The 21,777-nt window shown below is 41.9% G+C and overlaps 1 protein-coding gene across 1 annotated transcript in view; it reads right to left on the bottom strand.

Annotated features, from left to right (window-relative positions):
* Window positions 1-20,793, bottom strand: part of MCC (MCC regulator of WNT signaling pathway) — a 421,104-nt gene extending 400,311 nt beyond the window's left edge. The window contains exon 1 of the mRNA XM_046001224.1: window positions 20,630-20,793. Within this exon, the coding sequence (XP_045857180.1) occupies window positions 20,630-20,793 (164 nt within the window). The remainder of the gene's footprint in view (window positions 1-20,629) is intronic.
* Between the last annotated feature and the right edge of the window lie 984 nt (window positions 20,794-21,777).

Raw genomic sequence — 21,777 nt, 5'->3', positions numbered from 1 at the left:
ATTATATGCACATAAATTTAAAGGGCTTAGACATTTTATTTATTTTTAAAAAGATTTTATTTATTTATTTGACAGAGAGAGAGCACACAAGTAGGCAGAGAGGCAGGCAGAGAGAGGGGGAAGCTGGCTCCCCACTGAGCAGAGAGCCTGGTATGGGTCTTGATCCCAGGACCCTGGGATTATGACCCGAGCTGAAGGCAGAGACTTTACTTAACCCACTGAGCCACCCAGGCGCCCCAAGGGCTTGGACATTTTAATTATAAAATGAACCCATAAGATAGCTATAAGAAAATAATATCAATATGTATCTCCTGGGTTCATTAGAGCCTTAACATGGGCAAAAGTAAAAGAAAAAAGTGACAGATTTGGCTCCACAAAAATTTAAAACTTATATTTTGCAAATGATAGCACAAATTTTAAAAGAATATAAAAACTGGGAGAAAACATTTGCACCCTGACAAAAGATTAATGTCCCCAACATAAAAAGACTTCTTTGTAAGTCAAAAAGAAAAACAAATTCCCTAACAGAAAAAAAGAGCACAGAGAAAATTCAAAAGTTAGAAATACAGGTAGTCAATAAATAAATGGAAAGCATGTCCAAACTCACTAGGATTCAAATACTTGTAAAGTTAGTCATTTTATACCATCATTCAGATGTCAGATTGATGAAGATTAAAAAAGGTAGTAAAGGGACACCTGGGTGGTACAGCTGGATGGGCATCTGACTCGTAGTTTTGGCTCAGGTCATGGTCTCTGTGTGATCAGATTGAGCGCCATGTTGGGCTCTGCGTTCAGCACGGAGCCTGCTTAGGACTCTCTCTCCCTCTGGCCTGCTCTCCCCCCACTAGCCCTGTGCACATGCATGCACGCTCTCTCTCTCTCTCCCCTCGCCTCTAAAATAAATAAATAAATCTTTTTTTTTTTTAAAGGGTAATAACATTTAATGTTACTAAATATGTGAGGAAACAGGCACTTTTATAGACTGCAGATGGCAAAGTAAATTCTGGAAGGCAATTAATAATAGATTAACCCAGATATTAACAGAAGGGTTTATTAGTTTGCTAGAGCTGCCATAACACAGTACCACAGACTGGGTGGTTTAAACAACAGAAATTTGCGGTTGCCCTCACAGTTCCGGAGGCCGGAAGTCCAGTTCAAGTGTCATCAAGCCGGTTTCCTTCTGAGGACTCTCTCTTTGGCTTGTAGACGCCCATATTTTCCCTGTGTCCTCACATGGGCTTCCTCTGTGCACGGATCTATGTCCTAATCACTTCTTATAAGGACACTAGTCATACTGGACTAGGGTCTACCCTAAAGCCTCATTTAAACCTTATTTACCTCTTGAAAGATCCTATCTCCAAATATAGTCACAGTCTGAGGTACTGGAGTTAGGACTTCAACACACGAATGGGAGGGCGCACAATTCAGCCCATAGCAGAAGGAGTTTTCAGAGATGTATGCATAAGAATATTTCCACAACACTGTTTATAAAAGAAAGTGTGATGGGCAGCCTTCTAAATAGCTCCACATGATCCCTGCCTCCTGGTTGTCACACCCATGTGTAGCGCGCCCCCCCTTGAATGTCAGCTAGACCACGTGACTTGCTTCTGAAGAACAGAGTACGGCCCAAGTGATGGGACATCACATCTGAGATCAGATTATGAAAGACTGACTTTTGTCTCATTGGCACTGTTTCTCTGGATTCTGGTAAAAAGGGACACTTGGTAAGAAATACAGTGAGGGTGGCCTCTGGTCAACAGTGAGTAAGGGACTAAGGCCCTCATCCAACAGCCCTCGAGGAACTGAATCCTGTCGGCAACTACTGCACGAGGTTGGAAATGAATCCTGCCCAGTTGAAGATGACTCTGGCCTTAACTGATACTTTTTTTTTTTTTTTAAAGATTATTTATTTATTTATTTGACAGCAGAGATCACAAGTAGGCAGAGAGGCAGGCAGAGAGAGGAGGAAGCAGGCTCCCTGCTGAGCAGAGAGCCCGATGTGGGGCTCGATCCCAGGACCCTGAGATCATGACCCGAGCCAGAGGCAGAGGCTTTAACCCACTGAGCCACCCAGGTGCCCCCTTAACTGATACCTTGATGGCTGCCTCCTGAGAGTCCCTAAAACGAAGGACCCAACTAAGCCATGCCTGGATTTAAGACCCATGACACTGAAATGATGAATATGTGTTGTTTTAAAGCACTGAGTTTGGGGACAAGCAAGAAATAACTAAGACAGAAAGTAAAATTAAATTTCTTTAGAGAGATAACTAGCATAATATATCACATTTTATACACACACAAACCATGGAATTAATTTTAAATGGTGATATAAGATCTATATTTCCAAGGAAAGTCTATATGGTATAGTTCATGCATAACAAAATCCCATCTACAAAAACACATGAGTGTTCTAGGATGCTTTGGCATATAAATCAAAAAAATAACTCAAGCAATCTTTAATAAAGAAATGTATTGGCTTTTACAGTAGGAAGTTTAGAGGCAGGGTAGGTTTCCATGGTTCTATCAGTATCGTCAAGGCTCTAGCTTTCTCCATGCTGTTCTCTCCCTTCAATGTGTGGTCTTCATCCTAGTATTAATTTCCCTTTGGATCTGTGGGTGGCTGCTACGGACAAGGGAGGGCACTTGCATCCTCTTCAGGTCCATGTCCCAGTTGGAAGGGAAGGGAAGAAGGAGTTGCTTCCAGAAACCCTACCAGAAGAATGTGGAAAACTTGCCCAGAAATCTCCTGCAAACATTTTCTAGAGACTCATTAGTCCAAGTTGCCTCAGACACCCATTCCTAACCCGACTGTTGGTAAGAGGTTGGGATGACCTTAGATCAATCCGGCTTCCCATTACATTTGGAAGTGGGACCCAGTACCATGGGGGTTTCTTGTAGGCAGAGGGGCAGGCCGCACTTCCGCTAGGGATCTCCTGGGAAGAAGAAAAGTGAGGATAGAGGGTGTGGGGGCAACTAATAAAGGGCACTACATCTTATCTGTGCGTGCATCTCTTTGTATGTTTACTATTTCAAATGGATGTTTATGAACTGGTTATATGGGCTCTATTTTAAGCTTACATGCTTATATTTTATTAGGGGTGCAATCTCAGGGAAGCCAGAGTGAGGAGGAAATCTAAGTGAGGAAACAGTGGGGAGAACCAATATAAGGGAGTGCATAACCAACCTGGCCACAGCTTTGAAACCGCTGCTTATTTGGTCTTACATGACGTCTCCAGAGAGACCATAAGAAACGACTGCACTGGGAATAGTTTCTCAGGGAGAAGGAGGAGCAACTTCTCAACTTGTTCCTCCCATCTCCTGTCTCTCACTGATTGCTGCCCCTCAGGGAGTGACCTCCACAACACCTCAGGTCTGTGCGTCTGACTCTTCAGACAGCCACAGAGGAAGCCAGGGCCTCTGGGGAGTGGTCTCCCCACGTCATCAGTGCTGCACCGGGCTCGCTGGTGCACGGGAGAGAGCGGGGAAGCAGGGAACGACCGATCACTAGAGCCATGTGGCTGAAGTAAAGAAAGAGGCCATGATCAAGGAGGGGAAGTGAGGCTCAGAGGCCATTCTGGGCCTGATCCCTATTCCTTGCAACAAACTCAGCCCTGACTAGAACAATATCCTTCTATAAAGTCAAACTGGTTGTTTTTTCTCTTTTCCCAGAAACTTCCTAAGCACATTGCACTTTTCCTTGTTTCTGGTCATGGGTGGACTTATTGCATAAGACCAAATATTCCTTAAGGGCAGGAGTTACAACACACCCGTCTCTATATTCCTCCATACATGCAGTGGGCATTCAATGAATGTCTAAAAATAAAAACCAGGGCATTTGGGTGGCTCAGCTGGTTAAATGTCTGCCTTCAGTTCAAGTCATGATTCCAGGGTCCTGGGATTAAGTCCTGTGGTGTGCTCCCTGCTCAGGAGAGAGTCTGCTTCTCCCTCTCCCTCTGCCCCCTGCTTGTGCTCTCTCTCTTTCTCTCTCTCTCTCTCTCTCTCATATTCTCTCTCTCTCAAGTAAATAAATAAAATCTTTGAAAAATTAAATTAAAATTAAAATCACTATTCTTAAATTCACTCTCCTATGATAGTTTTCAGAGGCTCTGAGTACTGAAGATTCACAAGGAACTCTAGAAAATGACAAAGCACTGTGAATAGTAACTCTTCCGTCAAGGAAACCTGTATTTTACATCAGAATAGGAAGGAGGCTTTAACAAATTAGCTTAAGAGATCAAAAGACAATATCCTTTGCAATTTCCTCATCCCATGTTATTTCACAGATGGTAATTCTAGAATCATGAAAGCATACAGTTAAGACAGGTTAATATTGGCATAGGAGGTTTTTCTCTATTTTAGGAATGAAAAAGATGAAAATCCTATCTTGCGAGTGTGGCAGCAGCAACGTAATTCTATTGTAACATAATAACAATCCATCAGTTCATTCATTCAGCACCGACTTAGCATCTATGTACATAGCATCCATGAGCAAGGGATGGTGTTGGGTGGTATGAGAGATAGAAAGGCATGGTTGTCACATTCACAAAGCTTATAATCTGGTAAGCAAACAGAGTTAAATTGAAATTACTAAAACGTAAATTATGATTGGGAAAATTCCCTTATTTTTATTCTATCGTTACCTTAAAATGTTAGCTTACTGTGAATACTCAGTAACCACAGAGGAATAGGCTCAGAAAAGTGGGCGATAAAAACGTTAACTTGAAAATCTTCCCTTTCTAAGCTTTTACATAGCCTGAGAGAGTCAAGATAGAACCATGGGGACAGCTATCCACCAACTTTTTAATAACAACTAGGACACAAAAGTCAGAATAGTTTTTAAGTTCACTTCATCTCATAACCAGTACTTAGGAACAGACAAAAACCCGATCAAGAGTTCACCGTTTTGGTACTGAAGGTTCTTAGATGAGAACAGCTACTATTGCCGAGAAACTGTGGATTCATCAGGGTTAGCTCATGAACAAATACCAAACGGTTGCCCAACAGAGACTAATGTAAGCACCGTGAGTAATCCAAAATCCTGAGCTGGGACCCAGAGTCTACAAAATGAAGGTATTTCAGTCCCGGAAAAGATGTTAAAATCATTTTACAGAAGAAGAAATGGATTGGAGAGGCTGGTGTAGCTTGCCTAACGTCACATGACCAGTTGGCAGCGGGGCGTTGAATCCCCACCACACTGATATGTTACATTAGGTAAAGCGCACACAATATGCATTTTCAAATATAAATTCTGCCGCTTTTTTTGAACTGGACTAATCCTGAAAAATCTTTTTCTAAAAATTCTAAAGTGTTTGAAATTACTATTATCCACTGAACACTTTTATCTGCTTACTCAGTTTCTATTAAATGTTGGGCACTGTAGGGCGCCTGGGTGGCTCAGTGGGTTAAAGCCTCTGCCTTCGGCTCAGGTCATGATCCCAGGGTTCTGGGGTCGAGCCCCTGCATGGGGCTCTCTGCTCAGCGGGGAGCCTTTTTCCCTTCCTCTCTCTCTGCCTGCCTCTTCACCTACTTGTGGTCTCTATCTGTCAAATAAATAAAATCTTAAAAAAAAAATGTTGGGCACTGTGGTTACAAAGACAAAAAAAAAAGTGTAGTCTCTGCCTTAAGTATGTTAAGTATGGAAAGGCAGGAAATGGAAAGAGTAAAAATATGAAATGTGAGCAGGGCTGACCTAGGAGTGTCTAAGGTCCCAAGGCATCAGGGAAGTCTCCAGAGAAAGAGCTGCATGAGAACACAGTCTAGAGAAAAATAAGAAGGCGTTCATTGGGGAGACAATGGGGAGAGAAGGGCACTTACGGAAGGAGCTATGTGTGCAAAGCGTGATGCTTAGAACATCTGGGCAGACATGCTGGACAGAGCCACGGTGCCAGATGGCCAAGGGCCTCAAATTAAATGTCTCTAGAAGGAGTCCGAACTTATCCGAAAGAAATGGACAACTGTTGAAGGACTTTAAGAAGAGCTTCCTGCTCAGTTATAGAAAAATGTTAGTGAAGAATGACTTTGACATTCATGTAGGGAGGCCTGGATGGGCAGAGTCTACAGGTTAGGACACTAGGACAATAACTGTGATTAGGAATGAAGGAGTTTAGGGAACCAAGAAGGTGGAGGAGGATGAGCAGCAGTGATTTCACTCTGCTTGTAACAAATGTAAAACTGCCACCACACTTTTTAGAAGAATTACTTCCCCAACAATATCCTCACATTGATTTTCATCCTGTTTATCATGAAATAAACTTAGGTTAAGACTCTATAGTGCATATGGGGCACCTGGGTGGCTCAGTGGGTTAAAGTCTCTGCCTTAGGCTCAGGTCATGATCCCAGGGTTCTGGGATCAAGTCCCACATCGGGCTCTCTGCTCAGCAGGCTCTCTGCTCCTCCCCCTACCCCCCACCCCCGCCTGCCTCTCTGCCTGCTTGTGATCTCTGCCAAATAAATAAATAAAATCTTAATAAATAAATAAATAAATAAGACTCTATAGTACATAGGGGCGCCTGGGTGGCTCAGTGGGTTAAAGCCTCTGCCTTTGGTTCAGGTCATGATCCCAGGGCCCTGGGATGGGGGCGCCCCGCATCGGGCTCTCTGCTTGGCAAGGAGTCTGCTCCCCCCCCGCCGACCTCTGCCTGCCTCTCTGCCTACTTGCGATCTCTGTCTGTCAAATAAATAAATAAAAATCTTAAAAAAAGAAAAAGACTCTATAGTACATAAATTTGTCATAGTCTTACTCACACCCTTACTCAAATGTAAATGTTCTCTTAAGCTTGTTTTTTCCCCTAAAGAAGTTCTCGATTGTTGTAAATAAGTGAAAAACACTGACATTTAAAGGAAATGCAGCCACATTTTCATACAAATGCTGCCCTTCACCCCATCTATTTTCTGATCTCCTTCATCTGTACCACAAATTTGCACATACTGATGTTTTAAACAATAGATAACAGGTGTGACACCACTGCACTTGCCATTACGTTAAATAGATGCCCAATTAACACCAACATCAAGTCTAAAAAAAATGCATCTTAAGTATCGTTTACATCTACATTAGTTGTTGTGAATGTTAAAAATAATGATAATAATAATAAACACACAGCACATCTATCTAGAATTTTCCAAGTGCAAGTGTTACAACTAAATATTCAACTGAAGGCTACACTTAAACTCAACTAACATCTGTCCCGTCAGACAGATACATGTAATGCTTATCGGTCAATCTAGAGATGTGTTTGTTTACATTCTCACTTCATTAGGAACCCAAATGTTTGAAAAATGAGTAAGTCCAGGAGTCCTTACCCAGGTCGGCTGACCCAACTGTTTTTTCTCCCGTCGGGCTGTCAGCAATAATCAGTGGCATGAATTTAGGAATTACTCATTTATATATTTAAACTGACATTTTGAAATGACAATGAGAAGCTGACGATTAACTGTTCTCTAAGGAAATGCCCTTTCTCTCCATATGGTTTCTACTCTGGGACTAACACTTAAAGAGATTTTCAATTTGCGGAACAACAGAGAGTCTCCCCAGCTGAGTCTCCCATGGAACTTCATTTAGAATGCAAATGCCTCACCTTCTGTACCAAGTATTTAAATGCCATTCCCACTTATGCTAAGAAACCAGTTATAAAATGAAAATTCACCCTCACCATAGACCTTGGGTAAATTAAACAGTAAAGAAATGTAAGGCTTTGGGGAAAATACATTTTCTTGTGTTAGCTTGGCAGCATGTATGATGGAAAAGTCCCTCAAGTAGGGCCACAGATTCATCCTTCCTGCAGAGGCTTTGTTATCATGGTTCCTTGTCTTAAAATAGAAATACTAATTTCTGTTGCAAGGATGACATGAGATAACGTGTGGACTAATTGATTACAAACTATAAAGGCTTCCATAAACGCATGCCATTATTTAGACATTTACTAATACTAATATACTGACTCAAAATAAAAGGACTGTGAAATAAAAATGTGGGCTAGGAGAAAAAATAAAAATACCCTGAAAAAATAAAGTTACTAAAAATGCATGTGAACAAACTGATCTGTATATTCAACACAATCCCTATCAAAAAATCCCAGCTATTTGGGTCAAAGAAATTGACAGGCTCATCCTAAAATTTGTATGGGAACTCAAGGAACTAAGAAGAGCCAAACAATCTTGAAAAAGAGAACCAGGTGGAAGGATTCACATTTGTTGATATCAAGAACTACCACAAAGCAACAGTAATTAAGACACTGTAGTTAGTACTGATACAAAAAAAAGGGCATATGTATCAATGGAAAAGAAATGAAAGTCCAAAAATATACCCTTACAGTTATGGTCAATGGATTTTTTACAAAGTTGCCATGAAAATGGGAAAAGAATAGTTTTTTCAATAAATGATGCTAGGACAACTGGATATCCACGTGCAAAAGAATCAACCTGGACCCTTTCTTCACACCACACACAAATATTAACTCGAAATGGTACATAGACCTAAATGCACGAACTAAAACTATAAAACTCTTAGAAGAAAACATAGGTGACCTTGGGTTAGACAAAGACTCCTTGGATATGTCATCAAAACACAAGCAGCAAAAGGTCTCATAATATATGATTCCATTTGCATGAATGTCCATAGTAGGCAAATCTGTGGAGGCAGAAAGTAAATTAGTCATTGCTTAGGACTGGAAAGTTTGGGGAAAGATGGAAGAATACTGCTAAAGGGTAAAGGGCCTCTTACTGAGGTGATAAAAATGTTCTAAAATTGATTATGATGGTGGTTGCAAAACCGTGAATATACTGAAAACCAAAACCAAAACAACAACAAAGAAAACCCACACACATTGAATTGTACCTTTTCTTTTCTTTCTTTCTTTCTTCTTTCTTTCTTTCTTTAAGTAGGTTCCACACCCAGTCTGGACCCCAACACAGGGCTTGAATTCACAACTCTGAGATCAAGACCCAAACTGAGATCAAGAGCCGGATGCTTAATGCCCTGAGCCACCCAGGTGCCCCAAATTGTACACTTTAAATGGGCAGTATAGTATGCAATTTATATCTCAATAAAGCTGTTAGAAAATATCTGAAAGAAACACATGTGAAAAGCAGCACTGAATAGTGGTCAAGACATTCGTTTGAGAACCAAAGACATCAGTTGATATTCGGCTCTTACTAACTGTGGAATCTTGAGCAAATAAGAGTATCTCTGAGCCTGTTTTTCTCATCTTAAATTGCATGTAATAATAATTCTCTTTTCAAAGGGGCTATTGTGAGTAGTAACTGAGGTCATGTATATAAGATGTTGGTTTAGGGTACAGGCTAACACACAGTAAGCACTCAAAATTTTAGCTAGTTTTTCCTTAAGATTTTATTTATTTATTCATTTGAGAGAGAGAGTGAGAGAGAGAGAGAGCGCACACATAAGCAGGGAGGGGCAGAGGGGGAGGAAGAGGGAGAAGGAATCTGAAGCAGACTCCACACTGAGAGAGGAGCCTGGCTCAGGGTTCAAACCACGAGATCACTACCTGATCCGAAACCAAAAGTCAGATGCTCAAATGACTGAGCTACCCAGGTGCCCAAATAATGTTAGTTTAAAAAAACAAAAAAGATATGTGGGCCTAGGCTGTAGGTAGTAGCTTGAAGATAGTAAGATATTGCTGTAAATGTTATTATAAAATTATTTACATGTAAACTTAATTAAACAGTGTTTCCAAATAGGGAGGCTCACTTGAAGACACAGAAAAAGAAAAATCAAGACTCCACTTGAGGTCTTTAGATAATCACAGAGACTGGATTTACTTTCCTACCTAAAAAAAACTAGAAATCCGTACAAAACATAAGAAATAATAATTTCCAGGGGCGCCTGGGTGGCTCAGTGGGTTAAGCCGCTGCCTTCGGCTCAGGTCATAATCCCAGGGTCCTGGGATCGAGCCCCATGTCGGATTCTCTGCTCAGCGGGGAGCCTGCTTCCCTTCCTCTCTCTCTCTGCCTGCCTCTCTGCCTACTTGTGATCTCTGTCAAATAAAAAAAAATCTTTAAAAAAAAAAAAAAGAGGGGCGCCTGGGTGGCTCAGTGGGTTAAAGCCTCTGCCTTCGGCTCAGGTCATGATCTCAGGGTCCTGGGATCGAGCCCCGCATCGGGCTCTCTGCTCCGCAGGGAGCCTGCTTCCTCCTCTCTCTCTGCCTGCTTCTCTGCCTAGTTGTGATTTCTCTCTGTCAGATAAATAAAAAAAAAAAAAGAAATAATAATTTCCAGACATTATATAACAGGCAACACAAGACTAAAATCCCTGTGTAAAGGTAAACCAGCAAGAAGAGCCTACAATTATACCAACTTACTGCCTGGAGACAGTTTACACACTGCAGAACAGGAGAGGGAATCCAACATAACCCAGTGGTCCCGCTGAGCTGAGATAGAGAACAAAGTTCAGCAAATTCAAGGTGGATAGAATTTGTGGTGCAGAGAGGAGGGAATGCCTCAGAAAGAGAGAGCTCCAGAGATCTGCCGAGGCTAAATTAACCCTAGGCTGAAGGTTATTCTGATCCTGCCTAACAAAGCTCAAAGACAAGTTCCCAAAAGATCCAGGGACAAGTGCATGCCAGAACAAAGTAAAGGAATACAACAAAAACCAGAACTCAATGAGTTATAATGTCCTTCCTTCTATCAAAAATTATCCAGCATGCAAAGAAAGAGAACTACGCTCCACATTCAGTAGAAAAATTAATCAATAGAAACAGACCCAGAAATGACAGAAATGATGGAATTAGCAGACAAGGAAGTCAAAAGTAGCTATTATAAATATGCTCCATATATTCAAAGGACTAAAAATACAATGAAATATGAATGAGATTAATAGCAGCCTAGACACTTCAGAAAAGACCAGAGAATTTGAAGATATAGCAATAGACACTCTCCAAATGGAAACACAAAAAGAAAAAAGATGAGGAAAAAGTTAACAGAGCCTCAACGACAAGTGGGCAAATACCAAGCAATCTAATACATGCATAACTGGAGTACCAAAAAGACATTAGAAAGGGAACAGAAAAGATGTTTGAAAAGAATAATGGCTGGCTAATTTCCAAATTTGATGAAAACTAAATCTACAGACTCAAGAATTTCAACCAACTCCAAGCAGGAGAAAGCACAGATGAGTGTTTTATCATCTTACGTTATAGGTAAGGAAACTAAGACAGAGACAGATACTGGTACCAAGTCACATGACTACTTAGTAGCAGAGCCGAGGTGAACCCAGCTTTCCTGACTCAAATCCAGTGCCCTGTCCACTATGTTGCAGATAAATAACATGACATGACTTACTCTTTAATAGGTCACCTGGCTGCAGTATGCATAATCTGAGTGTGTGGAGAGAGTGGAGGGGGCCAGACAGAAGAAGGAGCCAGTTTTACTAATCTCAGTGTGAGATGGGTGATGATTTGGACCTAGAGTAGGAAGGTGATGAGAAACTATCAGATAGAAGCTATATTTTAAAAGCAGAATTGGTGGGTTTGCTAATGGACTGAATGTACTATTAGAAAAGACAAGAAAGCAGGTTGACTTTATTTTTTGACTTGAGCCTCTACTCTAGCAAGGGAAGACCATTTACTCCAATGGAGAAAACAGAGGGAAGAAGAGTTGGGGAGAGGAGTCAGGAATTTTGTTTTGCACATGGTAGGTAAGTCTGAGATACTTTCAGACATGCAAGTCAAATACGCAGTTCCTGCACATACCTGTCTTAAATTCAAGGGAGAGGTTGTGGTCAGTGATGGGGAAGGATCATAAATGCGGTAGACAAGTGACTCAAGTTAGGGAAGCGCTATGCTAGATGATTCCTTTTTTTTTTTTTAAGTATTTATTTATTTGACACAGAGAGAGAGAGAGAGAGAGAGCGATCACAAGTAGGCAAGGAGGCAGGCAGAGAGAGAGGGGGAAGCAGGCTCCCTGTTGAGCAGAGAGCCTGATGCGGGGCTTGATCCCAGGACCCCGAGATCATGACCTGGGCCAAAGACAGAGGCTTAACCCACTGAGCCACCCAGGCGCCCCATATGATAGATGATTCTTAAGAGTCTTTACATATGAAGAATGTGTGATCCAATTAAGGAAATACTATATATCAAAATGGGCTCTTCTGGATGATTAGGTACCAAATTTGTCCCATTCAAAATTCTCTCCCTCATATTAGTTATAATGGATTTCCTTTTTTCCCCTCAATTAGGTTCCATTTGTGCTTTTCTGGGTGACATTATGATTTGATTATAGCTTTGAGGCTTTCAGTATTATTAAGTTTCTTGAAAGTTTGGTTTGGTTGTGCTATTCTTTGAATATCACCAAGGGCTCTCCTTTAAAAAGTGTGTAAACCTAGCGAGTCACAGACCTGTACCCCTGGGGATAAAAATACATTATATGTTTATAAAAAAATAAGAAATAAATAAAAAATTTAAAAAAAAATGTGTTCCCAGGGGCACCTAGGTGGCTCAGTGGGTTAAGCCTCTGCCTTCGGATCAGGTCATGATCCCAGGGTCCTAGGATTGAGCCCCACATTGGGCTCTCTGCTCAGCAGGGAGCCTGCGTCCCCCCTCCCTGCCCCCGCCTGCCTCTCTGCCCACTCATGATCTCTGTCTGTCAAATAAATAAAATCTTTTTTAAAAAAATTGTGTTCCAGACTTATTACCTCTAGGTATAATCTTTATGTCTTGGGAATCTACCTGGGCATGAGACAAGGAATCTGGGAGTCCTAGTCTTTCTACTCCATTTACCTTTTGTTCAAGTGCCTCCTGTAACTTCTAAAGCCAAATGAGTCTTCTCTCTAGCTTCCCCGAGCCCGATTTCTGCTAACTGTCCAGGGGAGGAATAATAGAGTCGGTTTACTATGTAACTCTGTAATTAAACACTACAGTATTCTCCATCTGACCTGAAAACCTCTTGTAGTTGCTTTTCTTGTGCAAAGATGATGAAGAAAACGTTTGCAAAGCAATTCTCGTTCATATGTTTCACTAATAATTTCAGTTCAGATTCATTCTTTAATAATACAGTACATGGAACCATGAAAGGGTTTACTCTAGCATTACATAAAATACTGTATTTCAAACTTCTAAGATGCATAGTGAATTAATACTGTGAAATCTAAATGATACCTGTAATTCTCTTGGCCCCGCACTGACATAGTTACCACTGCGTGTGCAGCACGAACACATTGTTATTCCTGGTAACATGACTGGATAACTCTCAGTGCTTCCTTAAGAATACAAGTTCTGGCTATTGTCTGAGAATCTTCCACTGACATGATCTGGTAAGACCAGAAGTACCAACATCGGTGATTACAGAGAGATGTCAGCATCTTAAATGAGCCTACAGGAAAGAGTGGAGCCTCCTTTAAAGAAATGCTGCATCTCTGAATATTTTGATGCCATTGAGGCTGATACTGGGACCCACCATCAATACTCTGAACCAAAAAGTAATTTGCCTGTTTTCTGATGGCCTGTTTTCCTTTCTTATCTATCATAACAGTAAAATATAATAAAATCTATGACTAAAGAAGTTTAAGGCAGAACTTCCAACAAAAATAAAATTAAAAATCTATTCAATGATATGTATCTTATCATAGTGTGATTGGTATAGAAAACAATGGTGTCCCAATTTATAGCATCTTAGATTTAATAAAATTCCAGAGCAAGTAATTGGAAACAATCTAAGTGCCCAACAATAGAAAAAGACTTAAAGAAATTAAATAAATAATGGAATATTATAATTACAAGTCACATTTTCCAATCTTCTTTATTTTGGTGACAGCTTTATTGAGATATAATCTACGTGTCAAAAATTCACCCAAGTGACGTTGGTCCAATGGCTTTTAGTATATTCATTGGGTCCAATGGCTTTTAGTATATTCATAGAGTTGTGCAACTATCACTATAATCAACTTTAGAAGATTTTCATCACTTCAAAAAGTAATCCTGGACAGTTCAGCTATCATCCTTCAATCTCCCCAATTTCCCCAGCCCTAAAGCAACCACTAATCTACTTACTGTCTCTATAAATTTGTATATTCTGGACATTTCATATAAATAGAATCATATAATATGGAGTCTTTTGTGACTGGACCTTTTTACTTAGCATAGTACTTTCAAGGCTCATCTGTGTTGTAGCATGTTTCAGAGTAGTTCATTCCTTTTTCTGACTGAATAATATTCTGTTGTATTGGCTATACCACATCTTCTCTATTTATTCATCAGACGATAGGCATTCGGGTTGATTACATCTTTGACTATTATGAATAAAGCTGCTGTGAACATCCATGTACAAGTCTGTGTGAGGATATATATCTTCAGTTCTCTTGCATATATACGTAGGAGGAGAGTTGCTGGTATGTATGTTAATTCTATGTTTAAGTTTATGAGGATCTACTAGACTCTTTTCTCAAGTGGCTGCACCTTTTTACATTCCTACCAGTAGTTATGAGGATTCTGATTTCTCCACATCCTTGCTAACACTTGTTACTATCTGACTTTGATTATGGCCATCGTACTGGATATATGGTAGTGTCTCACTAGAGTTTTTTTTTTTAATGTTTATTTTTTATTTATTTGACAGAGAGAGAGATCACAAGTAGGCAGAGAAGCAGGCAGAGAGAGAGGAGGAAGCAGGTTCCCTGCGGAGCAGAGAGCCCGATGCGGGGCTCGATCCCAGGACCCTGAGATCATGACCTGAGCCGAAGGCAGCGGCTTAATCCACTGAGCCACCCAGGCGCCCCGTGTCTCACTAGAGTTTTGATTTGCATTTCCCTAGTGGCTAATGATGATAAGCATCTTTTTATTGTTTATTGGCCATCTGTATGTCTTCTTTGAAGAAAAGTTTATTCAGATCCTTTGTCCATTTTTAATTGGTTTATCTTTTTATTATTGAGATGTAAGAGTTCCTTGTATAATCCAGACGCAAATTCTTCGTCAAGTATATGATTTGTAAATATTTTTTCCCATTCTTTGGATGGCCTTTCACTTTTCTGATAGTGTCCTTTGAAGCCCAAGTTTTAAAAATTTTTATTAGAACAAATTTATCTATCTTTTTTTAGAGTCCATGTTTTGGGATCATATATAAGAACCTATTGCCAAATCCAAGATGACAAAGATTTTGTCCTATGTTTTCTTCTAAGAGTTTAATAGTTTCAGCTCTTAACATTTCAAGTTTTTGATCCATTTTGAGTTAATTTTTGTATAAGAGGAATGTGAGGAACACATACATTTTGTATACGAGGAATATATACATTTTCGTATGTCCAACTTCATTCTTTCCCATGTGGCTATGCAGTTGCCCCAGCCCCATTTGTTGAAAAGTCAATCCTTTCTCTGTTTCACCTTGATTTTGAAACCCTTGTCTTCATGCTCTTATTGAAAATAAATTCACTATAGGGGCAGCTGGGTGGCTCAGTGGGTTAAGCCTCTGCCTTCAGCTCAGGTCATGATCCCAGGGTCCTGGAATCAAGCCCCGCATCAGGATCTCTGCTTGGCAGGGAGCCTGCTTTCCCTTCTCCCTCTCTGCCTGCCTCTCTGCCTACTTGTGATCTCTGTCTGTCAAATAAATAAATAAAATCTTAAAAAATATATAAATTCACTATAGACACATGGCTTGTTTCTGGACTCTCAGTTCTATTTCACTGATCTATAGGTTATCCTTTTGTCAATACCACACTGTCTTGATGACTGTTGTTTTGCAGTAAGTTTTGAAATTGGGAAGTGTGAATTCACCTTTGTTCTTCTTTTCATGATTGTGTTGACTATTCTGGATCCCTTGAACTTCCATATTAATTTTAGGGTCAAATTATCAATTTCTGCACAAAATGGCAGCTTGGATTTTGAGAAAGTTCGCATTAAATCTGTAGATCAACTTTGGAGAGCACTGCTATCATAACAATATTAAATCTTCCTATCTACGAACAGGGGATGTCTTTCCCTTTATCCATTTTTTTTTTAAAGGGGGAAAGTAAGCATCTTTTCAAGTTTATTTATGAGAGAAAGAGAGCATGAGCTGGGGTGAGGGGCAGAGGGAGAGAGAGAATCTCAAACAGGTTCTCTGCTGAGCAGGAGTCTGATGCAGGGCTGGATCCCAGGACCCTGGGATCATGACCTGAGCTGAAGGCAGATGCAAAATCCACTGAGCTACCCAGGTGCCCCTGTCCAATCATTTTTAACGTGCTAGAGGAATGACGTGATATAGCTATGTCACCAGGAAAATAGAAATGATATTCCTTGGCTTGAGGATAATTGATAATTTTTATTTTATTTTTAAACTTTTCTGCATTTTCCAATTTTTCAACACCTTTTATATAATAAGAAGTTATTTTTTCAAGATTTTATTTATTTATTCGTTTATTTATTTTTGACAGACAGGGAGTACAAGCAGGGGGAGCAGCAGAGGGAGAAGCAGACTCCCTGCTGAGCAGGGAGCCCAACACAGTTATTTTCAAAAGAGAATATTCTTGGGGCACCTCTGCGGCTTAGTTGCTTAAGCATCTGCCTTCCACCCAGGTCATGATCCCAGGATCCCAGGATGGAGCCCCATATGGGGCTTCCAGCTTGGCAGGGAGTCTTCTTCTCCCTCTGTCCCTTACCCCTCTCTCACTCTCTCTCTAATAAATAAATGTTTTTAAAAGAAAAATATTCTTTAATAAAATACACTCACATTTAAAGTACTTTATAAATATGGAATATGCTTGAAAATGAAAATGCTTGGAAGATTTTTCAAAATACATGAACATACCAGTGTTTATACTCGGTCACTTCTTCATCAGAATTTACTGATTGAATACTTTATGGCAAATACTGTGCTAGCTCCTGACTGTACTGTTTTTGTTGTTGTTGTTGTTGTTGTTGCTGCTGTTTATTTGCTTGGTTTTTTTGTTTTAAGTAGAATCCACACCCAACATGGAGCCCAGGGCCCTGAGATCAAGACCCAAGCTGAAATCAAGAGTCAGATGTTTAGCCCACTGGGCCACCCAGGCACCCCAGAGTGTACTATTTTAACAAAATAAACATGGTTCCTACCCTCATGAAGCTACAACTAGTGGGAGACTGACAATAAACAGGCAAACAAAGTAGGAAATAGAGATGCAATTATAGACTGTAGAGAGTACTATGGCAGAAAGTCCCTGGCACTATGATAGCAAATAACGGTGGGGAAGAGCTAACCCACTTGGATACAGTAGTCAGGGAAGCTCTCTCTAAGGCACCAAAGTTTGAGCTGAGGCTTGGCTACTTGATATAAATGTAAATGTTGGTTTTGGGTATCTGTCAAATGTTCAAGACAGTTTCTTAAACTGAAAGGTAAAAATAGGAAGCTTTAAAATTCCAAAGGGAAATTAATTTCAGCAAATAGAGTAACCCCACCACCTCCTATACCATGGTAAATAGGGTCCAAAAAATTCAATACTATAAAATGTGGGGTTAAGTGATCATAAAGTTAGTGAAATGCAGCAGAAGAGCCTACTATGGTCCCACTATAATCCCAATTCTCCCTGTCCAAGCTGCAGTCTGGCTCTACCTACGAGTAGTTGTCTTCTCCAGCTTAACTATCCACAGGGATGGTTCTGGAGCCCGGTGGGTGGGGGAGGCTGGGAGTTCCTGGACAGAGGCAGCAATTCCAGGAATCTCCAGTGAGCTGGTGTCCTTTTTTGTCAGCCTGCTGGAGAAGTATGGGCCAAGAGAATATTGAAGATTTGAAGCCCCACCCTTTCTCTCTGTCTTCCCGAGTTTGCGTGCCCTGAGTTTATGTGTCCCCTCCAGGTCTCAGTCTATATATCTTCCACTAGCCTTCCTCCAAACATGAGATTTCCGGCACACTCCTGTTTGAGAATGAGAGTTGAGTCAAGGACCAAAGCCAAAATAGTTGAAAGAGCATTCCCATGCAAGTTTTATTATAGGTTTTGTTGCTACTTGCCTACTCAATATCTATTCCCTGCTCTTAGTAACAGAACTCAGATTTTGTTTAGGAGGCGGTGTGACTAATCAAATTATGTCCTTCCTTTACTGCAAGAACACTACTGCATAGTAAGGTGATGGAGTTTAACCAATAAGGTGAGTTTAACCAATAAGATTTCAATTAAGGGATTTGGGAAAGCTCTGCTCTAATGATATAGGCACTACTCATTTCATCTTCCTTTTATACCTTTCTCCTTGGAACTTGGACATGAGGCTGGAAACAGAGCAATCACTTTAAGACTAGAAGATAACCATGAGGATGAATGTTTTATCTGAAGAATAGTGATGCAGAAGATGGAAGGAAGCTGGGCATTGACACTGTTGTGGAACGGCTGGCCCAGCCTGAATGAACCACCTCTGGACCTCTAGGTGAGAAAGTCCATCTTTATTTGACTGTCCCATTGGTTTCCCATTTTATATAGCCACCTGAAATCCTAACAGATACAGTGGTATATGTCATGAGCATGAACTTAACACCTTTTGAAGAATCTTAAGATTCTTCAAATTTTAAGGTTTTAGTGTAGAAAGTCCAACTCTCATGATTATAAAAGAGAAAATTCACAGCCCTCCACTCCTCATCGCCCATTGTAGAGCGGTCAGTAAAGGTCATTTAACAAAAGTAGCACAAAGGAGCAGTTCCAGAGAGGAAGGCATTTAATGCCACTTATCTTCATAACATCCTTTCCCAAGCTGTATCAAATAAACATATATTCCAGGTAAAACTGCGTGTGCTATGTAAACATACTTCTAAAGAGGTTCCTTTGTGCCTCCTTGCAATGAGATTGCCATCCCTGAACTCCTCCTATATGGGAGTTTTTCACAGCATAAAATAACGTCCAGAGCAACTCTGCCCACAGGTGAAGTTATGGCTTAGGGTTCATTACTGCACATACCTTTCAACTTTCAAGCAGATGTATTAAAGTGATATGGCTCAAGGAAGGATAGGTTTTTTTTTTTTCCACTTTTGCCTTAGCAGGTTTCTACTCTAATCTGAAATCTCCTGTTTACTACCACACCCTTACACACAATGCCTCATCTTCCAAAACGAAGTCCTCAGATTATGCCTACAGAATTCACAATTCTTCAGAGGAGATAGAACCACCATTCAAAATAATATGAACATTTGTACAGAAAGTGTAGTTCAGATAAACCCAAATCAAAGGAAGGGGAGGAGAGAAGTCTGCTCGTTTTCTGTATGCACCCTTGCCCACGTGAAATTAAATTCTCTGTGCATCCTAATGTGAAGAATGTAGACTGTTTTTATGATCACAAATAAGATAATGGGCACTCAAGTAGGAAATTCAAGTAGGCTATTCAAGCAGGAAAAAAAAAATCTAAACTATATGATGAAATTTTTCATCATAGGACCCAAACAGGGAAAGAATTCCAGATAAAAATCTACGTGGAGTCAACTAGAAGTATATATATTTTTTCATTTCAGAATAGAATTACTCCATAAAGTTTTCTGACATCTCTCTAAGTGAAACTCTAGAGAAGTAATAAGATTCAGTCAAGTCATCATAACTGAATGGAGTCCCACATAAGTTATTTTTTTTTAATTATCAACACCTTACATGTCAAATTACCTGTTTTAGAGATCTTTTTTAAAAATTAGGGGTGGGGGGAATTCCCCACTCTTTTTTTTTTCTCTCTAAGTAGGCAAGGACAATCAGCAGGAGGCAGCCTGGGATTTTCAGAGATCTTTACTATCATCAAGGCAAAGGCTAAACTAACATGTAATAGACAACTTAGGCGGCCTTCCTAGAAGGCAATTCAAATTTCAGCGTGGAAGGTCTTCAGTGCTCTGTGTCAACCCTTCAGAGAAGCTGATCATAAAACATAACGCGTGACTTCTTCGTCATCTGTGTGTTGTAAGTGTTAAGAATGCGGGCAGAAATAATTATTTGGCCAAGCCCTGCGGCTGGAAGCTACAACGCATCCCCGCAGGGAGTCCAGAAGCAAACACACTGAGTGTTATAAGTGGTCTCGCGCTCACACCCCACTGGAGGCTCACCTGGTCAGCTTGCGGAGCTGAGCTAGGGAGTCGGGTCTACGTTCGGGACTCACCTCTAAACCCCCAGTTTGTGCCTGCGCGCTTGGTTTCCCTCGAGCTAACAGGTTCCCAACCGTACTGGGTGGCAAGCTATGTCCATTCTGTGGGTTCCGCAGTTTGGAACACAGGGGCTCTGCAGCTCCCTAAAGTTCTTCGCAGCCTGTTTTCATGCCCAACTCTGTCACTGACAGCGCATCCCTCTCCTGGTTCCGTCTCGGGGCTGTCCGCGGAGCAGCCGGACTGATGCTGCCACAGCAGCTTGACACCAGGAGCCAGAGGCTGCAGGGCAGCCCCTCCTCCCTGGGACAAGGGGCCAGAACTCGATTCTGCACAGGCACGAACGCTCCAAGACCCGGGGAGGACTCGCATCCTAAAGAGATGTCTCCTAACGCCCAGACAAAGACAGCGCTGGGAAAAGTTGGACCAACTGGCACCACGGGGAGGCGAGCAGATCAGCCCCTCCGCCTTGGTGGCCGAGCCGGCGACGCGCTCCCGAAGTCGCAGCCAACTTTTCCCGCGAGCTTCTGAGCAACTTGCTGGAAGTTGGGGCGAGCGGGCAGGGGAGGGCTCAAGGGCAGCGCGGAGAGGCTGGTTGCGCCCCAGCCGGTTTCGCGTACCTCCCCAGTACCTGCTAATGTATCCGTCCCCGTCGCCGTCGCACGTCTGGAAGAGGCGCCGCATCCGCTCCTCCTCGCCGGTGCTGGACGTGTCGCTGCTGCTGCTGCCGCCGCCGCCTCCGCCGCTGCTGCCACCGCCGCTGGCGCTCCCTGCCGCCGCCGCCGCCGCCATCATGCGCCCGCTGCCTGCTCGGGAGGAGGAGGACGCGCGGCCGCGGGAGGAATCCGCGAGGCGCAAAAGCGGCTTGCAGCCCCGAACCTGCCTGACAACGGAGCATGCCCAGTGGCCGCCGGGGCGCTCCGGGCGCGGGATTCCAGCTCTCCAGGTTTTGCCCGGGCTGGCAAGATCCGCGCTGTGCAATCGCGGGGAGTAGTCACCTTAGTGGAGAGGGAGGAGGGGAAGGTGGATCGTGGAGTCGGGAGCCAGGGATGCCCGGGGACGCGAGGGGGACGCGACGGGAGGCAGCACACAGGAGGTCCCCTGGAAGGGTGTCAGCTCCGTGTATCTCACCACAACGCGGGCTCCCGACACTCAGGCAGAGGCGAGAGTGCTCCGGGAGGAACTCCTCCAACTGCCCGGCGTGGATTTCTTTTCAGGATAAGCAGGATAAGATAAACACTCCCGTTTTGAAAACTCAGAGCGGTAGTCCTGGTCTCAGTCTGCAAGACTGCGCTGGATTCTGTACCCATAACCCCCAGATGAGACCCGGAAGGGCAGGGGATTTGTGCCTTTTTAACACCTGTCAAGAAATCTGAACCTCCTTGGCTCCGACTGGTCTTACACACTATACCGTAAACGATCATCTCCTGTGTGGCATTGTGCACGTTTGGTCCATTTCTGGAAACGGCTCCTGACCTGGTGTCACTAGCATTTGACCCGACAGTTTTAATAACATCAAGAGCGAACATAACAGATGGTCTCATTTCATTGCAGACCTGAAAGATGTCTCTATTATTATCAACCCTATGTTTTAGGAGGTAGGTAACTATTTCACAGGGTATCTTGGTAATAAAATAAATAAATAAATAAATAAATAAATAAATAAATAAATAAAACAGTATATAATGTACTTAGGACAAAATCTTGACACGTACTAAGTACTCAATACATGCTACCTCTTGTTATCCCCAATTTGCAGATAAGAAAACCAAGGCACCC

This window comes from Meles meles, chromosome 3, assembly GCF_922984935.1.
Source record: "Meles meles chromosome 3, mMelMel3.1 paternal haplotype, whole genome shotgun sequence".
In the NCBI taxonomy this organism is placed as follows: Eukaryota; Metazoa; Chordata; class Mammalia; order Carnivora; family Mustelidae; genus Meles; species Meles meles.
This window is presented reverse-complemented; position numbering and strand designations above follow the sequence as displayed.